The sequence below is a fragment of the Polypterus senegalus genome, chromosome 17, assembly GCF_016835505.1.
Source record: "Polypterus senegalus isolate Bchr_013 chromosome 17, ASM1683550v1, whole genome shotgun sequence".
In the NCBI taxonomy this organism is placed as follows: domain Eukaryota; kingdom Metazoa; phylum Chordata; class Cladistia; order Polypteriformes; family Polypteridae; genus Polypterus; species Polypterus senegalus.
The window spans coordinates 91,831,979-91,848,714 of NC_053170.1; the positions used below are offsets into that span (position 1 = coordinate 91,831,979).

The window sequence follows — 16,736 nt, forward strand, 5'->3', positions numbered from 1 at the left end:
TCTGTGACTGTGTGACAATGTGAAGGCTTCATTGCTAAAAAAAAACTTTCCGTTTGCTCTTACAAGCAGCACTTACCTCTAGATGTTTCCTGAGGTTGGACATTGAGGTTTTCGATGTGGACAACATCTTGGTAGCCGGCAAACAAGCATTACATTGCACAGTTAGATTTATGCCCTTTTCCGCGACATATCTGAAATGTTTTCTAAATTTCCAGCTGTGAAATGCAGTTTTATTAGACATTGCTAGTAGTAGTTTGAAACTCAGATCACAACATGCCCAGGCATCTGCTATCAGACTGAGGTGATGGCGCTGGCGCTGCAATTATAGACGTGATAGGAGAGCCTATCAGAAATAATTATTGTCTGTGGGAGGGGGGGGAATGGAAAAGGACGATGTTTATAGGCCTAATGAAAACGTGCGAAACAGGCAAAAAAATATTATTTCATATTTCATAAAGGCTTTGCTGACATTTTTAATATGTAACTTAAATTGTAATTCTGAAAAATTACACAAGTAACTGTAATTGAATTACACATTTTTATACAGTAACTGTAATGTATTACCGTTACATTTATTTTGTAATTTAATTACGTAACGCCGTTACATGTATTTCGTTACTCCCCAACACTGAAGGCGTCACAGCGCCCATCAGAGTCCAGCAAGAGCCAGGAGCGTCTCCTAAAGTTGATTCAGCTGTGGGCACCACCAGTGCAGAGCTTGCAAAGATTGGCAACAGGCAGGTGTGAGTGAGGTGAAGACTTTTGGAGGATGGCCTGGTGGGTGTCAAGAAGGGCAGCAAAGAAGCCAAGAAAAAGATCAGGAACAGACTGATATTCTGGGATTGGACTGCTGGGGTCAAGTCATTGTCTCTGATGAATCCCCTTTCCGATTGTTTGGGCCATCCGGGGAAAAAGAAAAGGTGAGCGGCGCTACCATAAGTCCTTTGTCGAGGCCAACATTAAAGCATCTTGATATCATTCATGTCACGTGGAGTTGCTACTCAGCAAAGGGAGTGCAGGGCGCACTCACAATTTGGCCTAAGAACACAGCCATGAATAAAGAATGGGAGCAAAACATCCTCGAGGGCAACTTCTCTCAACAATCCAAGAACAGTTTGGTGGCCAGCATGATGGAGCACCGGGCCATAAGGCAAAAGTGAGAACTAAGTGGCTCGGGGAACAAAACATCGAAATTGTGGGTCCATGGCCAGGAAACTCCCCATTGAGAACTTGTGGTCAGTCCTGAAGAGGCGGGTGGACAAACAGAAACCCACCAATTCTGACAAACTCCAAGCATCGATTATGCAAGAAGGGGCGGCCATCAGTCAGGATTTGGCCCACGAGTTGATTGACAGCCAGCATGCCAGGGTGAATTCTTGAAAAAGAAAGAAGGGCCAACACTGCTAATATGGACTCTGCACATAAACTGATTGTCATTATCAATAAAAGCCTTTGAGACCTTTGGAATGCTTGTAATTTTAATTCAGTGTACCATAGAAACATCGGACAAAAAGACCTAAAAACACAGAAGCAGCAAACTTTGTGTGTCCTTCTCAAAACTTTTGGCCAACGCTGTACATTTGGCCACATACAAGTACATTACAATGTGTTAAAAGTGTGTCTCAGAATGTTTGACGGGTGGGCCAGGGATAAGGTAACATCCTGAGTGGTGGCTCCGAGGCTAAGGATCTGCACTGGTGTCCCGAAGGTTGCCGGTTCAAATGCCCGTCACTGCCAAAAGAGATCCTACTCTGCTGGGCCCTTAAGCAAGGCCTTTAACCTTCAGTTGCTCCAGGAGTGCTGTACAATGGCTGACCCTAAGGGGTATGCGAAAACTAATACGAGAAATTGTATAAGGCGAAATAAAGAACGAAAAAAAAAAAAAAAGTATTGTCTGTCTGGTGCCTTTCATATCCATCTGTCTGGCATTCTTATTTATTCATTTTTCCATCTGTCTGTCTTACAGTTCCCTTCATATGTAACTGTATCACTCTTATCATAGAAGGCCTTTTATATCCGTTTGTCTATCATATAGTGCCTTTCATATCTATCTATCACTGAGTGCCTTTCCTGTCGTTTGATCTATTCCTCTACTTGTTGCTGCTCCAGTCACTTTCATTTCTGCAGGCTGATGGTCTTTCTAATTCCTCACAGGTCACATTTGTCTCCTTTTATCTTTTATGTCAGCAGATCTTTGCAATTCCCTGGAAACACATTTGTAAATTCCTGTGCGACTCTGATTTTGTGGATTTATGATGGATTAGAAAAAGTAATTGAATTCTGCACTGTGACATTTGCGAAATTCCACTGAAGGGTACGAAGACGCCACAATCCAAGTGGAGGGTCCATTCATTCTCCTCTGCCTGTCTTTGTGGTTAGACGTCTTGAACCCAAGGGCACTGCTTGCAGTTTTCCTTTTCTTCACTTTTTCTTTGTTCTGCCTTCATTAGATTGCTGCTAAATCGAAAATAAAAACTTGCTGTTGATTGTATTTTTTTTTTTGTCCCTAACCGGTGGTGTTCTCCTGTAATTTCTTCTCTGGAGGTCACATCTAACCTTCTCAAAGGCAGCGCACAGTTGCACTCTCTGTCTGTAGACATCGATGTTCTCATTTCAGATCGCTCTTCTAACGTCCACACTCGGGTATCTTTATCTGCTGAGATGGTGACACACTGAAGTGACCTCATGAGATAGACGTTTGCCTGTGGCCTTGTGACACAAGTGTCACTGCAGTGATGTGCACAGGGCATGCACACTGACCCCAATTAAAGGAGGTTTTAGAGAGTATGAACCTCTCATTGATGCACATCCACAGGAAACCCATTCAGGGCAGACCTATGGGGCCGAGGACCCCGTGAGGCACACCTGCTCGCTGGCGCCCCCTGCTGCTAGCTCGGTTGAAACTGCAGCGCTCGGCTCGCCGCTCCGCCTGCCTGCGCGATTCTCCCCGTCTCGTTTTATGCAGTCCACCACATCAGATGAGCGCCATCGTTAAATCGGAACATGACGCCCCCGCCACCTCAGTATTCTGCCTGCTATTTTTAAGCCACCCCGAAACCATTTTGCAAGCCGAGGGCAACTTGGCTCATTTCAGTTAATCAGTTTATTTCCACGACATTGCCGTTCGGGCAGTGCTTCCTTTAAAAGCAGAGAGAAAATAAAAAGGGGGTGTTGCAGTCGCGGAGCTCCATCAAATAAAACGCGCGCGTCGAGGAATTAAAGATCAGATCGGCGAATCAGCCGCGGCTTCGAACGCTCCGTTCGGAAACTTCCTGAAATGGCTTGAAGGGAGCGAGTTTAGCAAACCGTTTGAAAGAAAAGTCTTCAATTCAAGCGATTAACATCAGCGAGGCGGGTGGGCACGTGTTCCCTTAGCAACACTTCGTCTATCACTGAGAGCAGAGAGTGGCTGCCAGAAAACAGCCTGTTGAAATATAGATGGAGCCGCAGACGAGGGGGTTTCGAGGTCGAGATCCCCCCCTTCGGTATCCATGGCATTTATTCAGAATAATTAAACTTCGAGGACGACAGGGAGGGGGCGGATTATTGGTACCCCTCGCCGCGCCCATTGAGTTACCAAAACCACGCCCCTCAGTCTCCGTGGCACTGCCGGTTCGAATCCTGTAAATGCCAATAGGGACTCTGCTCTGTTGGGCCCTTGAGCAAGGCCTTTAACCTTCAGTCGCTGAGCGCTTCGAGTAGTGAGAAAATATAAATGCAAAGAATTCTTATTATTACACTGGGCTTGGCCCCCTTCGTTGTCTAAAGCCCCTCGAGTTCTCCAAGCCGCGCTCGTCGGTGTCAAAGCGAGACGGGGGGATTTCGGAGCATTGCACGTGTGGGCGTCTTTTATCCAATAGCTTGCAGCTCCTTAACAAAGTCTTCAGACCCCTGCACTTTTTTTTGTACACTTTCTGTTATGTTGCAGCCTTGTGCTAAAATCATTTCAGTTCATTTTTCCCTCATCAAGCAACACTGGGCACCTCCGAATGACAAAACGCAAACACAATTTTAGAGATTTTTGCAGATTTATTAAAAATCAAAACTGAAATATCCGGTTACAAGGCGCCCCCTTGTAGCAGAGCTGCATGCAGTTGATGCTGAGAGTATTTAGACCGCTTCATTCACTGCACACTTTACTGTGTTGTCGATTTACTTTGCAACGGATACATTTGACATTTTTTTTTTCCCCCCATCAGTCGGCACTTAGCCTCACATAACTACGTAAAACGGTTTACAAAATGGCCTGCAAATGTATTAAAAAAATCTAAATCTGAAATCTCTTGTTCATAGAAGTATTTTAGACCCTTAATTCATGTACTTTGTAGAAGCCCCTTTAGCAGCAATTCCAGCTTTGAGTCTTCTTGGTGAGTCTCTACAAGCTTTGCACCCCTGGATTTGTGCAGTTTATCCCATTCCTCCTGGCAGATTCCTTCAGGCTCTCTTAGACTGGATGGGAAGCGTCTGTAAACGGCCATCTTCAGGTCTCTCCATGTTCCTTAGGGTTTAGCTTTGGCTGGCCTAGTCCAATTCACTCGAGAGACGTGTCGTAAAGCCACACCATCGCCTTGGCTCTGTGCTGCGGGTCATTGTCGTGCGAAAAGGTGAGCTGGCGTGCAGTCTAGACCAGGTCGTCTTTAAGGACCTCTCTGTCTTTGGCTACATTTATCCAAACCTATCCTCGAATGCCCACCGTCACCCCCCAGTCTCAGAGTGCACTTCCTTTTGTAACCAGTAGAGGGCATTAAGAATGAGTCCCACCAGTGCTTTAAGGAATTTGGACTGTTAGGAGGGAAGTGAGACCTCCGTTTCAGGCAGACACATTGGTGGGGGTCTTGGACGTTCAGGCGACAGACTCTGTGTGGGTGGGGGAAACTCTCTGGTCCTTGTGTATTTAGGATAAGGGGGTGACCTCTGACACTAGTGACCCAAGGAAGAGGCCTGCTGCCATGGAGCAGGAGTGCATGTGGAAAACGTGTGTGTGTGTGTGTGTGTGTGTGTGTGTGTGTGTGGGGCTGACAAAGGGGGTCAAAACCTTGGGTGCATATAGCGCCTTGCAAATAAAGTTGGACGTTCCAGTCTTTTCAAAGGAGAGACTTGGGGTCAGGAGGCTTCTGTCTCGTTGGCCATAAAGGGTACACCACATCCTACTTCATGGTTCTTTCATGTAGCGCCTTGCACTGAGGGAATTGCACATTTCTGGTCAACAATGGACACGTGTCTACGCTTTCTTTTCTTAAAACTTGCTGTGCAGCCTGCTGGTGAAGTCAGGTAGTGCATATTGAATTTTATCTGAAGTCCTTTGGCTGGCCATGATGGAGGTTGCTCCCTCCCCAAACCGCTGTCCGAATGGACTTTGTGAGGGTGCGTTTTGTCCGGAGTTGGCCCTGATGTTCACATCCCAGACTTCGTGAGCAGTGGGCTAAAAGCAGTGGCACTTTGGTCACACTACTGAGGGGCTGAAGTGACACAGGAGTGCCCCAGCTTCTGTCCGTCTCCAGATCCAGATTCCTCCTTCCATTGTGACATGACTCGAGGTGTCCAGCGTGGGAGTTGTTCACAGGCCACGTCTTCTCATCCTCCAAGGCATTTCACGAGTCCACGGCGCTGACAGCTTCACTCGGAGCAAGACTCTCATTATCTGCGGCACGTCCCACCAGCTCAGCCGTTTCCACTTCATTTCCTTTTATATAACCGACACCTCTGTGAATGTGAGTCATGCCGAAAAAAAAAGACCGTTCAGGGAATCTGGAGGGCTGGGAAGCATCAAGGAGTCAAAAGAAACATCTTGTCTCCTCGTGTCCAGTCACACGACACACGGCACGTCACCCCTCAATCCTGGAGAGCCTAGGAGAGCAAGAAAACAGGGTGCAAATGAGCAGCCAAGGAGTAGCAACCAGTGGTGTGTAGTGAACAGTCCCGTGATAAAAAAATATACTCGGCAAAAAAAGAAACGTCCTCTGACTTTCAACTGTTTTTACTTTCAGTAAACTTAATGTGTAAATATTTGTATGAACACTAAAAGAGTCAACACCATAAGACATAAACTAAAAATGTTTCACAATGTGTCCCTGAATGAAGGGAGGCTCAAAATCAAAAGTACCAGTCAGTATCTGGTGTGGCCACCAGCTGCTTGAAGTACTGCAGTGCATCTCCTCCTCATGGACTGGACCAGATTTGTCCGTTCTTGCTGTGAGATGTTACCCCACTCTTCCACCAAGGCACCTGCAAGTTCCTGGACATTTCTGGGGGGAATAGCCCTAGCCCTCACCCTGCGATCCAACAGGTCCCAGACGTGCTCAATTCCTTCGACGATAAACACAAATCCGTCCATCACCCCTGGTGAGACAAAACCGTGACTCATCAGTGAAGAGCACTTTTTGCCACTCCTGTCTGGTCCAGCGAAGGTGGGTTTGTGCCCATAGGCGGCGTTGTTGCTGGTGATGTCTGGTAAGGACCTGCCTTACAACAGGCCTACAAGCCCTCAGTCCAGCCTCTCTCAGCCTATTGCGGACAGTCTGAGCACTGATGGAGGGATTGTGTGTTCCTGGTGTGACTCGGGCAGTTGTTGTGGCCATCCTGTACCTGTCACGCAGGTGTGATATTCGGATGTACCGATCCTGTGCAGGTGTTGTTACATGTGGTCTTCCACTGCGTGGATGATCAGCTGTCCTTCCTGTCTCCCTGTAGCGCTGTCTTAGGCGTCTCACAGTGCGGACATGGCAATTTATTGCCCTAGCCACATCAGCAGTCCTCATGCCTCCTGCAGCATGCCTAATGCACGCTCACGCAGATGAGCAGGGACCCTGGGCATCTTTCACAGTCGGTAGACAAGTCTCTTTAGTGTCCTGCGTTTTTAGAACTGTGACCTTAAATGCCTACTTTCTGTAAGCTGTTAAGGTCTTAACGACCATTCCACAGGTGCATGTTAATGAATTGATTGTGGTTAATTGAACATGCATGGAAAACATTGTTTAAACCCTTTACAATGAAGATCTGGAAAGTTCTTGGATTTTTAAAACATTATTGTTGAAATACACAGTCCTGAAAAAGGGACGTTTCTTTTTTTGCTGAGTATATATGAAAGTGCCACAGCTAGTCGTGTGCCATTACGTTATGGGGTCAGTTAAAGATAGCCACTGGGCAAGAAAAATATAAAATGACCAATGAGTGGGGACCATCAAATAGTGCTTCCTCTAGTGGCGGGCAGTAGTATTACACAAATGTTAAAAAATGAACACCGTGTTACAATAATAAAGAAGTGCTCCCTCTAGTGGTGCTTGGTGATGTTACAAAAATGTTAAAGAAATACCTCTGAGTAAACCGAGTAAAATAGTACTCTCTAGTGGTGTGCAGTTATATTAAATTAAGTAAAAGTAAAAAAAAAAAAAATGACCACAAAATTAAAAACTAGTACACTCTCTAGTGGTGTGCCGTTATCTTCTTATATAATACATTACTGTGGCTGTTCGTTTGTTTGTCCAGGATTTGAAATCCCCTGTAGCTCGCAAAGCGTTTGACGTATTGACTTGAAATTTGGTACACACGTACTACGTGACGTCTACTATCCGCTTTCAGGGTGATGATTGACCTCCAAGGTTATTCCTCTCTTTATTCTTATTTTTATTTTATTGTAGAATCGGCTCTCCGCAGCGGCCAGCAGTGCGGTCAGGTGGCGCATGTGTACGGGCTCCGTTCTCATCCCTTCGCCGTCACTACCATCCAACTCGCTATATCCCAACTACAGGGTCACATGGGTCTGCTGGAGCCAATCCCAGCCAGCACATCAAATGTTGCTCCCTCTAGTGGTGTGAGGCTACATTAGATAAATGTTTACACAAAATCGACCAATGAGAGATGCACATAAAATAGTGCTACTTCTACTGGTGGGCTGTTTTGTTACATGGATGTTAAGAAGCTACCACTCAGCAGAGCTCCCTCTAGTGGTGTGCAGTTACAGAATGTAGTCTCAAAAAATGACCAGTGTGTGAGAAGAAAGCGCTGGGTGTTCCCCTGGTGGCACATGGTGACAGTAGTCAGGTTTATGTCGCTAGTCACTTGAAGATCACAGAGTGAAAAAAGTGTCTGCCACTCCCCCTGCTGGTGTGCAGTTACATGACATTAGTCTTTAGAACTCCGGGCCTGGTGAGCCGCAGTGGCGGCAGGTTTTCATTGTAACCCTTTTCCTAATCCGTGACCAGTTTTCACTGCTAATTAAATTCCTCTCCCCTTCATCTTAATAGCCCTGTTTTTAAGGATTCAGTCCTCTGAATTGATTCTTTTCTTCATTAAATGGCAGGCAAACAGAAATGAGACGTGAAACGAGCCGACAGATGACCAGCTAAATTGGGGTTTCAGACTCTAATCAGTTTCACTCCAACCCGTTTCTTAATGAGAAGCCAATTCTTGCTGTTAAAGTCATTACTTACTGTAATTGCATGGCTTGTTGATGCTCTCATTCTGCTACATTCAGACATTTCCCAAACTATTGATTTTCTGTTGATTTTAAGAACACCCTCAAAATGTTTTGGTGACCTGAGAGATCAGCCTTACTGAGACGTTCACCCTTCTTTATTTTCAGATACTGTGTCATGGGCACAGGTTAGCTGGTCATGTGGTGGCTTGTTTTGTGTCTCATTATTATTTGGCTGCTAATTTAAGGATAAAGAAACAACTAAGGGGCCCAAGTTCATTAAAATTAAGGCAAAAGAAGTTAATCGGCAGCAAAAAGTGGCCACTAATTAAGAAGATGGTTTGAATGAAAACCTGCAGCCACTGCGGCCCTCCAGGCCTGGAGTGTGACACCCGTGCTTTAGAAAATGAATCGATCAGTAGTATGCCCCAAGAGGTTTCCAGTGGTATGACAGTCACTTCAACTTTATTACCCATCTCTAATGCCCTCTAGTGGTGGGTTCTCGTCTCTTTTCCTTACTGGCATACACTGTCTGACTTTAACTTGTTTCCTTGTGGGTTGCCTCGGCCCTCCAATTACTCACACAGCTGCCCGATTTACCAGACCCGTCATTTCATTGTGCCAGCTCTGTTTCTCACAGTTCTTCAGTTCCTCGTGTTCAGATGTCATTGTCAAATTGCTCTTAGCGGATTGTGCCCACTCAGTAGTGATGGGGAAGATTTCTGCGACAGCCTCCACCCTGCGTGTGTTTCCATTTCTCCCGACTCTTTCCAGTATCAGCTGTGTTTCCCACTGAGGCTCAGAGATGCCATTTGCTCACTTTCTGCCATCACAGGGCATATCCTGCGTGTGTTTTGTGTCTGCAGTGCCACCCCTTGCCCTGCCACTCAGCTGTCCTGTCAGGCCAGCAACGACATGTCAGTCAATTGAAGATGGCCGCCTCCTGAGGCATCCAGAAGGACTGTGGGGTTTTCTGGGGAACACAAAATGAATCACCAAGTGAGTCTTCATGGCATTCGGAGCTGGAATCATTAGCTGGAGGTGAAATCTCTGAGGGCAGAGGAAGGTGAGCTGAGGAATCTCAAGATGAGAAACGCTGAACAGAAGTGTGAGTGCTTCAAATGAGGCCTCAGGGTGCAGGGGTGGTTGGGTCTCACTTTAATTGAGATGTTTGGCTTCTCCACAGCTCTGTGCCAGGTGAGGACTCAATGCCACACGCTGCTCCCTTTTTATTTGATTCTTTTTAGTTGTAATTACACACCTTGCCATGCTGGAGTGTCCAGTAAAGCATGAAGCCCACCAAGCTCTTGGGGTGACTTGCACTGGGCTGAGTGCTGGGAAGATCAAGCCAAGCACAATTGCAACAGGGAAACCATCCAGTAGGGGGTGCCAGTCAGACACATGCCCTGTCATTGAGAACCGCCACTCAATCTGCACATTAGACCTCACACCAGGGGCATTCCAGATGGAAATCAAGCCAGGGTTCAAGTGCTGAAAGTGACACCCACTTAGCCATCCAGTCATTAGCAAGCCCACTTAATCCAGTTCAGGTAATTGGAGAACATCAGAACCATCGAGACGAGAACAGGCCATTCAGCCCAACAAAGCTCGCCAGTCCTGTCCGCTTATTTCAAGTCGAGTTCTGAAAGTCCCTAACGTCTTACTGTCTACCACACTACTTGGTCGCTTATTCCAAGTGTCTATCGTTCTTTGTGTAAAGAAAAACTTCCTAATGTTTGTGCGAAATTCACCCTTCACAAGTTTCCAACTGTGTCCCCGTGTTCTTGATGAACTCATTTTAAAGTCGCCGCCTCGATCCACTCGACTGATTCCCTTCATAATTTTAAACACTTCAATCAGGCCACCTCTTAATGTAAGCATTGGAGTGGTCTATACCGGCAGGGTCCCATCCTGTAGGGGGCTCCAGCCGGACGTGCCAACAGTCATTCCAGACATACTGAGAGCTGCCACTCGGTTGACCAGAGGAGGAAGATCACAGGGAGAACATGGAAACTTCACACCAGGGGCATTCCAGATGGAAATCAAGCCAGGGTTCAAGTGCAGAAAGTGCCAGTCACTAAGCAACAATTCATCCATCCATCCATCCGACATGAAGCCCACTACAGGGAGTAGGAGCCTGCACCGGCAGTATCCACAAGGCAGGAACCCACCCTGTAGGGGGGCTTTAGTCAGTTTGTACACGCTCACATTTTTAGGGCAGCCACTCAAACTGATCACGTCACGGGAGACCTGATGAGGAAGACCACAGAAACGCAGAGAACGTGCAGAACCCAAAGTGACTAGGAGTTGAGCTGGGGTTCAAGTGCTGAAAGTGACACTCGGTAAGCAATGATTCATCCATTTGGAAGTTCAGCCATCAAGCCCACCTAATCCCGTTCAGGGCCATGGAAAAGAGACATTGCCAGCAGCATCAGGCGCGAGGTAGTGACCAGTCCTGTAGGGGTCGCCAGTCACACCAGGCCTGTTTAGACCGGACACCTGATCTGATCAGATCTATTTAGGCAGGAGGAGGAGGAGAGAAAAAAAAACACACAAACAGCGGGCAGAAATCCCACTGAAGGCACTACGGTCGGGCATCAGACCTGGCAAAGGGATGGCTGCTCACCAAGCACCGACTTGTCTCTCCATCTGTCATTGAGTCCACTAAAGGAAATGCAGGGCTGGTGGGGGCACTCGAGGTAACCAGTAAAACTGGACCTCAAGTCTGTTAATTGGCAGAGGAGAATGCAGCGGGGTCTTCAGTGGGGTCTGTCCTGGGTCTGTGACTTTCTCTGGTTTCTATTAATGACATTGATTTTGGTATTGTTAGTAAATATGAAATTTATAGAAGACACTAAAACAGACATTGAGAAGGCAGTAAAATAATCTCAAAATGACCTGAACGAGCTTCAGAAAAATGGAGAACAGTGCAAAGTGCTACGCATGGACATCAATTGTAGACTCAAGATGGGAGACACCTGAGCCACAGGAAGCAACCTCTCTGTAGGATTTGGGGCTTTAGGTTGACATAACATTTTCATTATCTAGGCAGTGTGTAGAAGCGAGTGAAAAGGAAATGAAAAATGTTAGATTATATATATCATTAAAAACAGCTGGATATAAATCAAGGGACATTATGCTCAGCCTGTATTGGACACCAGTGAGGCCACATCTGGAGTGTCGTGTGTGCAGGTCTGGTCACCACAGTCCAAGAAGGACAAAGCAGCACTTGAGGCTGTGCAGAGGAGAGGAGAGGAGAGCAACCAGGGGCGTCCCAGAACTGGCAGACACGTCCTGCTGGCCTCCATCTTAGAAGACCGCATGGCCAACTAATCTAGTGTGGTGTACCAGGGGGGCATACAGCCCCTCAAACCCAGAGACTCAAGTGCAAAGCCAACACACAGTTTATTTCCTCGTGGGAAGGCTCTGTTCCCTGCTCCCCACTTCAGAGCCCAGTACACCGTAACCCACAGCAGTACTGCTCAGTCCCATCTCTCTCTCTCTCTCTCTCTCTTTTTTCTTTTTCTCTTTCATTTTCTCTGCCATCTCCAGTCCTCTCCCAGCAAGCTTTGCCCTCCACCTCCCGACTCTGGCTCCTCAAGCGGCCCCTTTTATAGTGCCCCAGGTGCTCTCAGATCCTCTTTGCAGTCCAGGGCTCCGAAACTGTCCATGGGCCCTAGCAGGGCTGAGCTTCTAACCTCCAAACCTGTGGCCCCGGTGTAAGCCAGGAGGGTTGCCCACTTGTGTTCCAGGGGAGGTATTGCCCTGGCCATCCGCCACACCAGGTCTTCAGGATCCTCAAGGGCATCGATTTAAAGCAGATCCGGCAGAATTCTGTCAGCTAAATGGTGAACCCGTCCTCGGGGACACACCAGTGGAAATGAAGAGAGTGACACCAGGAAGCGCTTTACACCACAAAACTACCGAGACATGGAGATGAAGCAGGAACCTTTATGAAGGACCAGGATGAGATGTGGGGACGGCTTAGTAATTAGCTGAACAAGCGAGCTTGATGGACTTGACAGTCTCCTCTGGTTTGTCAATGGACTCCCGTCAGGCCCGTTAGCGCAGCACACACACGTCAATCTGAGATGAGTAAGCAGAGCTCGAGGTTGTGTGTTGCAGCCCGCTCACCGATGGCCTCTTGACAGCTCGGGGAAAGCGTGGGCACAGATTGCTGAGGGGTGGCATTGACTCAGGATCCTGAGGTGAGGCTTTTTTTTAAACCATCCTCTTGTAGTGCCATACGGTTAAGTTAAAGAACGGCTGCTGTAGCGTTTTCTATTTCACAGTGCTGTGCTTCCGGTTGGCCCGCAGGAATACCAATTGTTTATGCCGCAATAACAACCATTCCTCTGAGCAAATTGGTTTCTTCAGCCGAAAGCGTCTTCTGCATTTTAAAAAGCGATGGTAAACTTAGCTTCCTCTAAAACAGCTGATCGGTCTGTTGGGGGCTCACCAGTGTCATATAAGTGGTGACCTGGGAAGTCTATTTATAATCAGTGGGTGAGCAAGGGGGGCACAGTGGGTAAGGCTGTGATCTTCAGACCATGAGGTTGTGGGTTCAAATCCCACTACTGACTCTGTGAGACCACAAGCAAGTCATTTTACTGGCCTGGGCTCCAAATAGATAAAGAGACGGAGCCAATTGTATCTAAATCTAGCTGTGACCTGCGACTCCGCCCGTGTAGTAGTGAAACGGGACAGACTTTAAAAATCAATAAAAAAAAAAATGTAATAATTTGTATTGAGAATAATTTATATTGACAGCTTTCATATCCAAAGGCCTCTTGATTCACATTATTTTTGGTTTTGCTATCAGGGGTGAGAATGTAGCTGTGATGTCTTTGTCAAAAATGTAAAGAGTTGGTAAGGTACTGTATCTCTGGCCAAGCGGAAGGTACGTCAAATGTTGTCTCTGTATCTGATCATGTTCAGCTCTGACGGGAGAGCGTCCCCTTCGTGGGGAGAAGAGCATGTGGCCGTGATGTCAATACCTGCCAATGAGCAGGTACCCTCGACAACGCAGGTAGCTCAGATCTCTCTCTGAAAAACATCAAACATTACTCCTTAACAGTCTCTAGATGATAATGTCTGCCGAACAAACAGGCATCGCTAGCTAAGCGGAGCCAGGGTACGCTCCAACATGTGGTGAAAGGTAGAGCGACTCGAACAGAGGCTGGCACGTGAGTGAGGAGGGTCCTGCCTGCCTCCCACCTCCCCTCGGCCTGTCTGTCGGATTAGCGTGAAGAAGTCGCTCCTCCAAGCAAACTATGACACTTAGCATGATGAGAGAAGTCGCAAAATCAAACCTGATCTAAATCCGTTAAGATCTCATGAAAGCAGACAGACAGAAATTGGAGATATATATATATATATATATATATATATATATATATATATATATATATATATATATATATATATATATATATACATATACAGTACAGGCCAAAAGTTTGGACACACCTCCTCATTCAATGTGTTTTCTTTATTTTCATGACCATTTACAGCACTCATCACTCTCCTTCTTGGTCAAATAGCCCTTACACAGCCTGGAGGTGTGTTTGGGGTCATTGTCCTGTTGAAAAATAAATGATCGTCCAACTAACCTGACTTCTGCACAACACAACCCCATTGATTAAAGCAAGAAATTCCACTAAATAACCCTGATAAGGCACACCTGTGAAGTGAAAACCATTTCAGGTGACCACCTGTTGAAGCTCATAGAGAGAATGCCAAGAGTGTGCAAAGCAGTAATCAGAGCAAAGGGTGGCTATTTTGAAGAAACTAGAATATAAAACATGTTTTCAGTTATTTCACCTTTTTTGTTAAGTACATAACTCCACATGTGTTCATTCATAGTTTTGATGCCTTCAGTGAGAATCTACCAATGTAAATGGTCATGAAAATAAAGAAAACACATTGAATGAGGAGGTGTGTCCAAACTTTTGGCCTGTACTGTATATGTGTATGTATATATAATAATATATATATAATATTATGTAAGGGTGGCACAGTGGGTAGCGCTGCTGCTGCCTTGCAGTTAGGAGACCCGGGTTCATTTCCTGGGTCCTCTCTGTGTGGAGTTTGCATGTTCTCCTCGTGTCTGCGTGGGTTTTTTCCGGGTGCTCCGGTTTCCTTCCACAGCCCAAAGACATGCAGGTGAGGTACATTGGTGGTCCGAAATTGTCTCTAGTGTGTGCTTGGTGTGTGTGTGTGTGTGTGCCCTGCGGTGGGTTGGCACCCTGCCCGGGATTGGTTCCTGCCTTGTGCCCTGTGTTGAATGGGATTAGCTCCAGCAGACCCCCGTGACCCTGTGTTCGGATTCAGCAGGTTGGAAAATGGATGGATATTATGTATATAGAGATGTTGCAAGTCAGTAAGTAATAAATAATAAGAAGAATTGACTTCTGCGAATTTAAAAGACAGCCCTTTGCTTGTTTGTCTTACGCACTTATGGACGGACTTTCTACCGTACACTGGCCCTCGGCTTAACAATCTTCTTCTATAATATGCTACCGTGGCTGTTCGTTTGTCTGTCCAGGATTTTAAATCACCTGTAGCTCGCAAACCGTTTCACTTATTGACATGAAATTTGGAACACATATACTACATGACGTCTACTATCTGCTTTCGGGGTGATTATTTTTATTTACGGCGCATGTGTATGGGCGCTATTCTCATTCCCTAACACCTTCGCTAATCATTCTTCAGGCAGATTGAAGAATGAAAAATTAAAGAAAACGTACTAAGTAGCCACAACATAAACACTGACTTAATCAGTTTTAACGTAAAAAGATGCCAACGAAAGAAGAGAAGCAGCGGGCCGCTAAGGTGGGGATAAGAAGAGCTGCTCAGGAAGCAGCAAGCGCATCAACCTCTGAGCAAACGAATGGGAGACAGAGACAGAGAAAGAGGATGAAAACTAGGAATGCTCGGGTCAAGTGTATTCACTGTACGTTATCGTGTAGTACGCTGTTACTGGTGTAAAATATTTTTAAAAGACCTGCCCCGTTTGCTTAATACAGGCAGCTTCCGAGTTGATAAGCAGACCCTCTGCATGTGTGAGGACCCTCGCTGCTCCTACCCTCTTGATGTGATCATTTGCGTTTGTCCTTTATCCCTGCTCATTTGATCTTTGATCCTTTTATGCCTTTTTTTTGCCTTTTTTCCTCCCGGCCCACTGCTACTCTTTCAGCCTTGCCCACCCCTTGCGCCAGTCTTGCATCTCCTTGCGTTGTCACAGTGGGTTTAATGGTCGTGTGGAGTAGAAGTCCATTTCACAATTACTGAATTCCTGCCTATTGCGGGGAACCCTCAGACTTGGTATTTGTAAGGCGTCCTAAAATGGCATCCACTATTCAATGGCACTGTGTGGTTTGCATGTTGTCACTTGCAGATACCACACTCCCTGTCAACTGAAATTCGGAGTGTAAACTTCGATGTTAGATCTGGTTGCTCATCTAGCGGCACCAGTGCCCTCCAGTTACCTTCCAGTCCTGCTAAAGAGCTCCAGAGAAAGGAGGCCAAGGACAACGTGAAGCCCAGCGCCTCCTTCAGTCTCCATCTATATTGCGGAGTACACGTAGCACAGTGCCACCTCTTTCTTTTTTTTTATTCCTGAGATGACCAGCCCAGCTCCCTGGCATCCCAAAGTGGAGGCCTGGCACCAGACACTGAACGGTGCCCTATCTGTCTGTACTCCCCTGGCTGAGTCATACAGCGCCACCTTTGACGCAGACATCCGGGGAGCAGAGTGATTAGCAGAAAATGATCTTGAGAGCGTCTCTTTCAGAAGTACCCCGGCGGATGATTGCAGTGAGCGATTAGTCTAATTACCCCCGAGTTCATTTTCATGGAAGTTATAAATTAGAATTTGTGACAACGCCAATCCATTATGCCTTCCCACACAAGGCAGCGAGTTCCTTCAGGTCTGATGCCTCTGCCGTCGCAGTTTGGAGTAACAGTTGAGCGCCCTGCGTTGCCTTGCACTGTAAATTGCACTTCACCATCGGCAGGCAGACAGGCGGGCAGGCTGACCCACTTGCTTACTTAAAAATAACCGAGTGACCAGATGGAAGCAGCGCTCCTGGGCTGCAGCCATCAGTCTCTCAGATGTGTGACCTTGAGGAAGACACATCAAGGTGGAGCTCGGATGCCACGCTGACTCATTAATCTCCAGCTGGCAGGGGCTACGAGAGCGATATGTAAATGTGTCCCGATCCCCCCCTGAGCGACAGGTGAGCAGTTGGCTCTGCTGAAGGCCTGCCAGTTGAATGCTGTGCTAGAATTGGGAGACCTGCCAGCAAGTGGTGTGACT

The 16,736-nt window shown here is 46.7% G+C and overlaps 1 protein-coding gene across 2 annotated transcripts in view; it reads right to left on the reverse strand.

Annotated features, from left to right (window-relative positions):
* zgc:161969 (uncharacterized protein LOC569044 homolog) overlaps positions 1–16,736 on the reverse strand; it is a 42,899-nt gene that overhangs the window by 2,112 nt on the left and 24,051 nt on the right. The window contains exon 1 of one of the 2 annotated variants that reach the window (XM_039740739.1): positions 77–619. The exons of the other annotated variant lie outside the window; for it this stretch is intronic. Within the exon in view, the coding sequence (XP_039596673.1) occupies positions 77–241 (165 nt within the window). The 5' untranslated portion in view covers positions 242–619. Of the gene's footprint in view, positions 1–76; positions 620–16,736 lie in introns of those variants that run through there. 2 annotated transcript variants of the gene reach the window in all.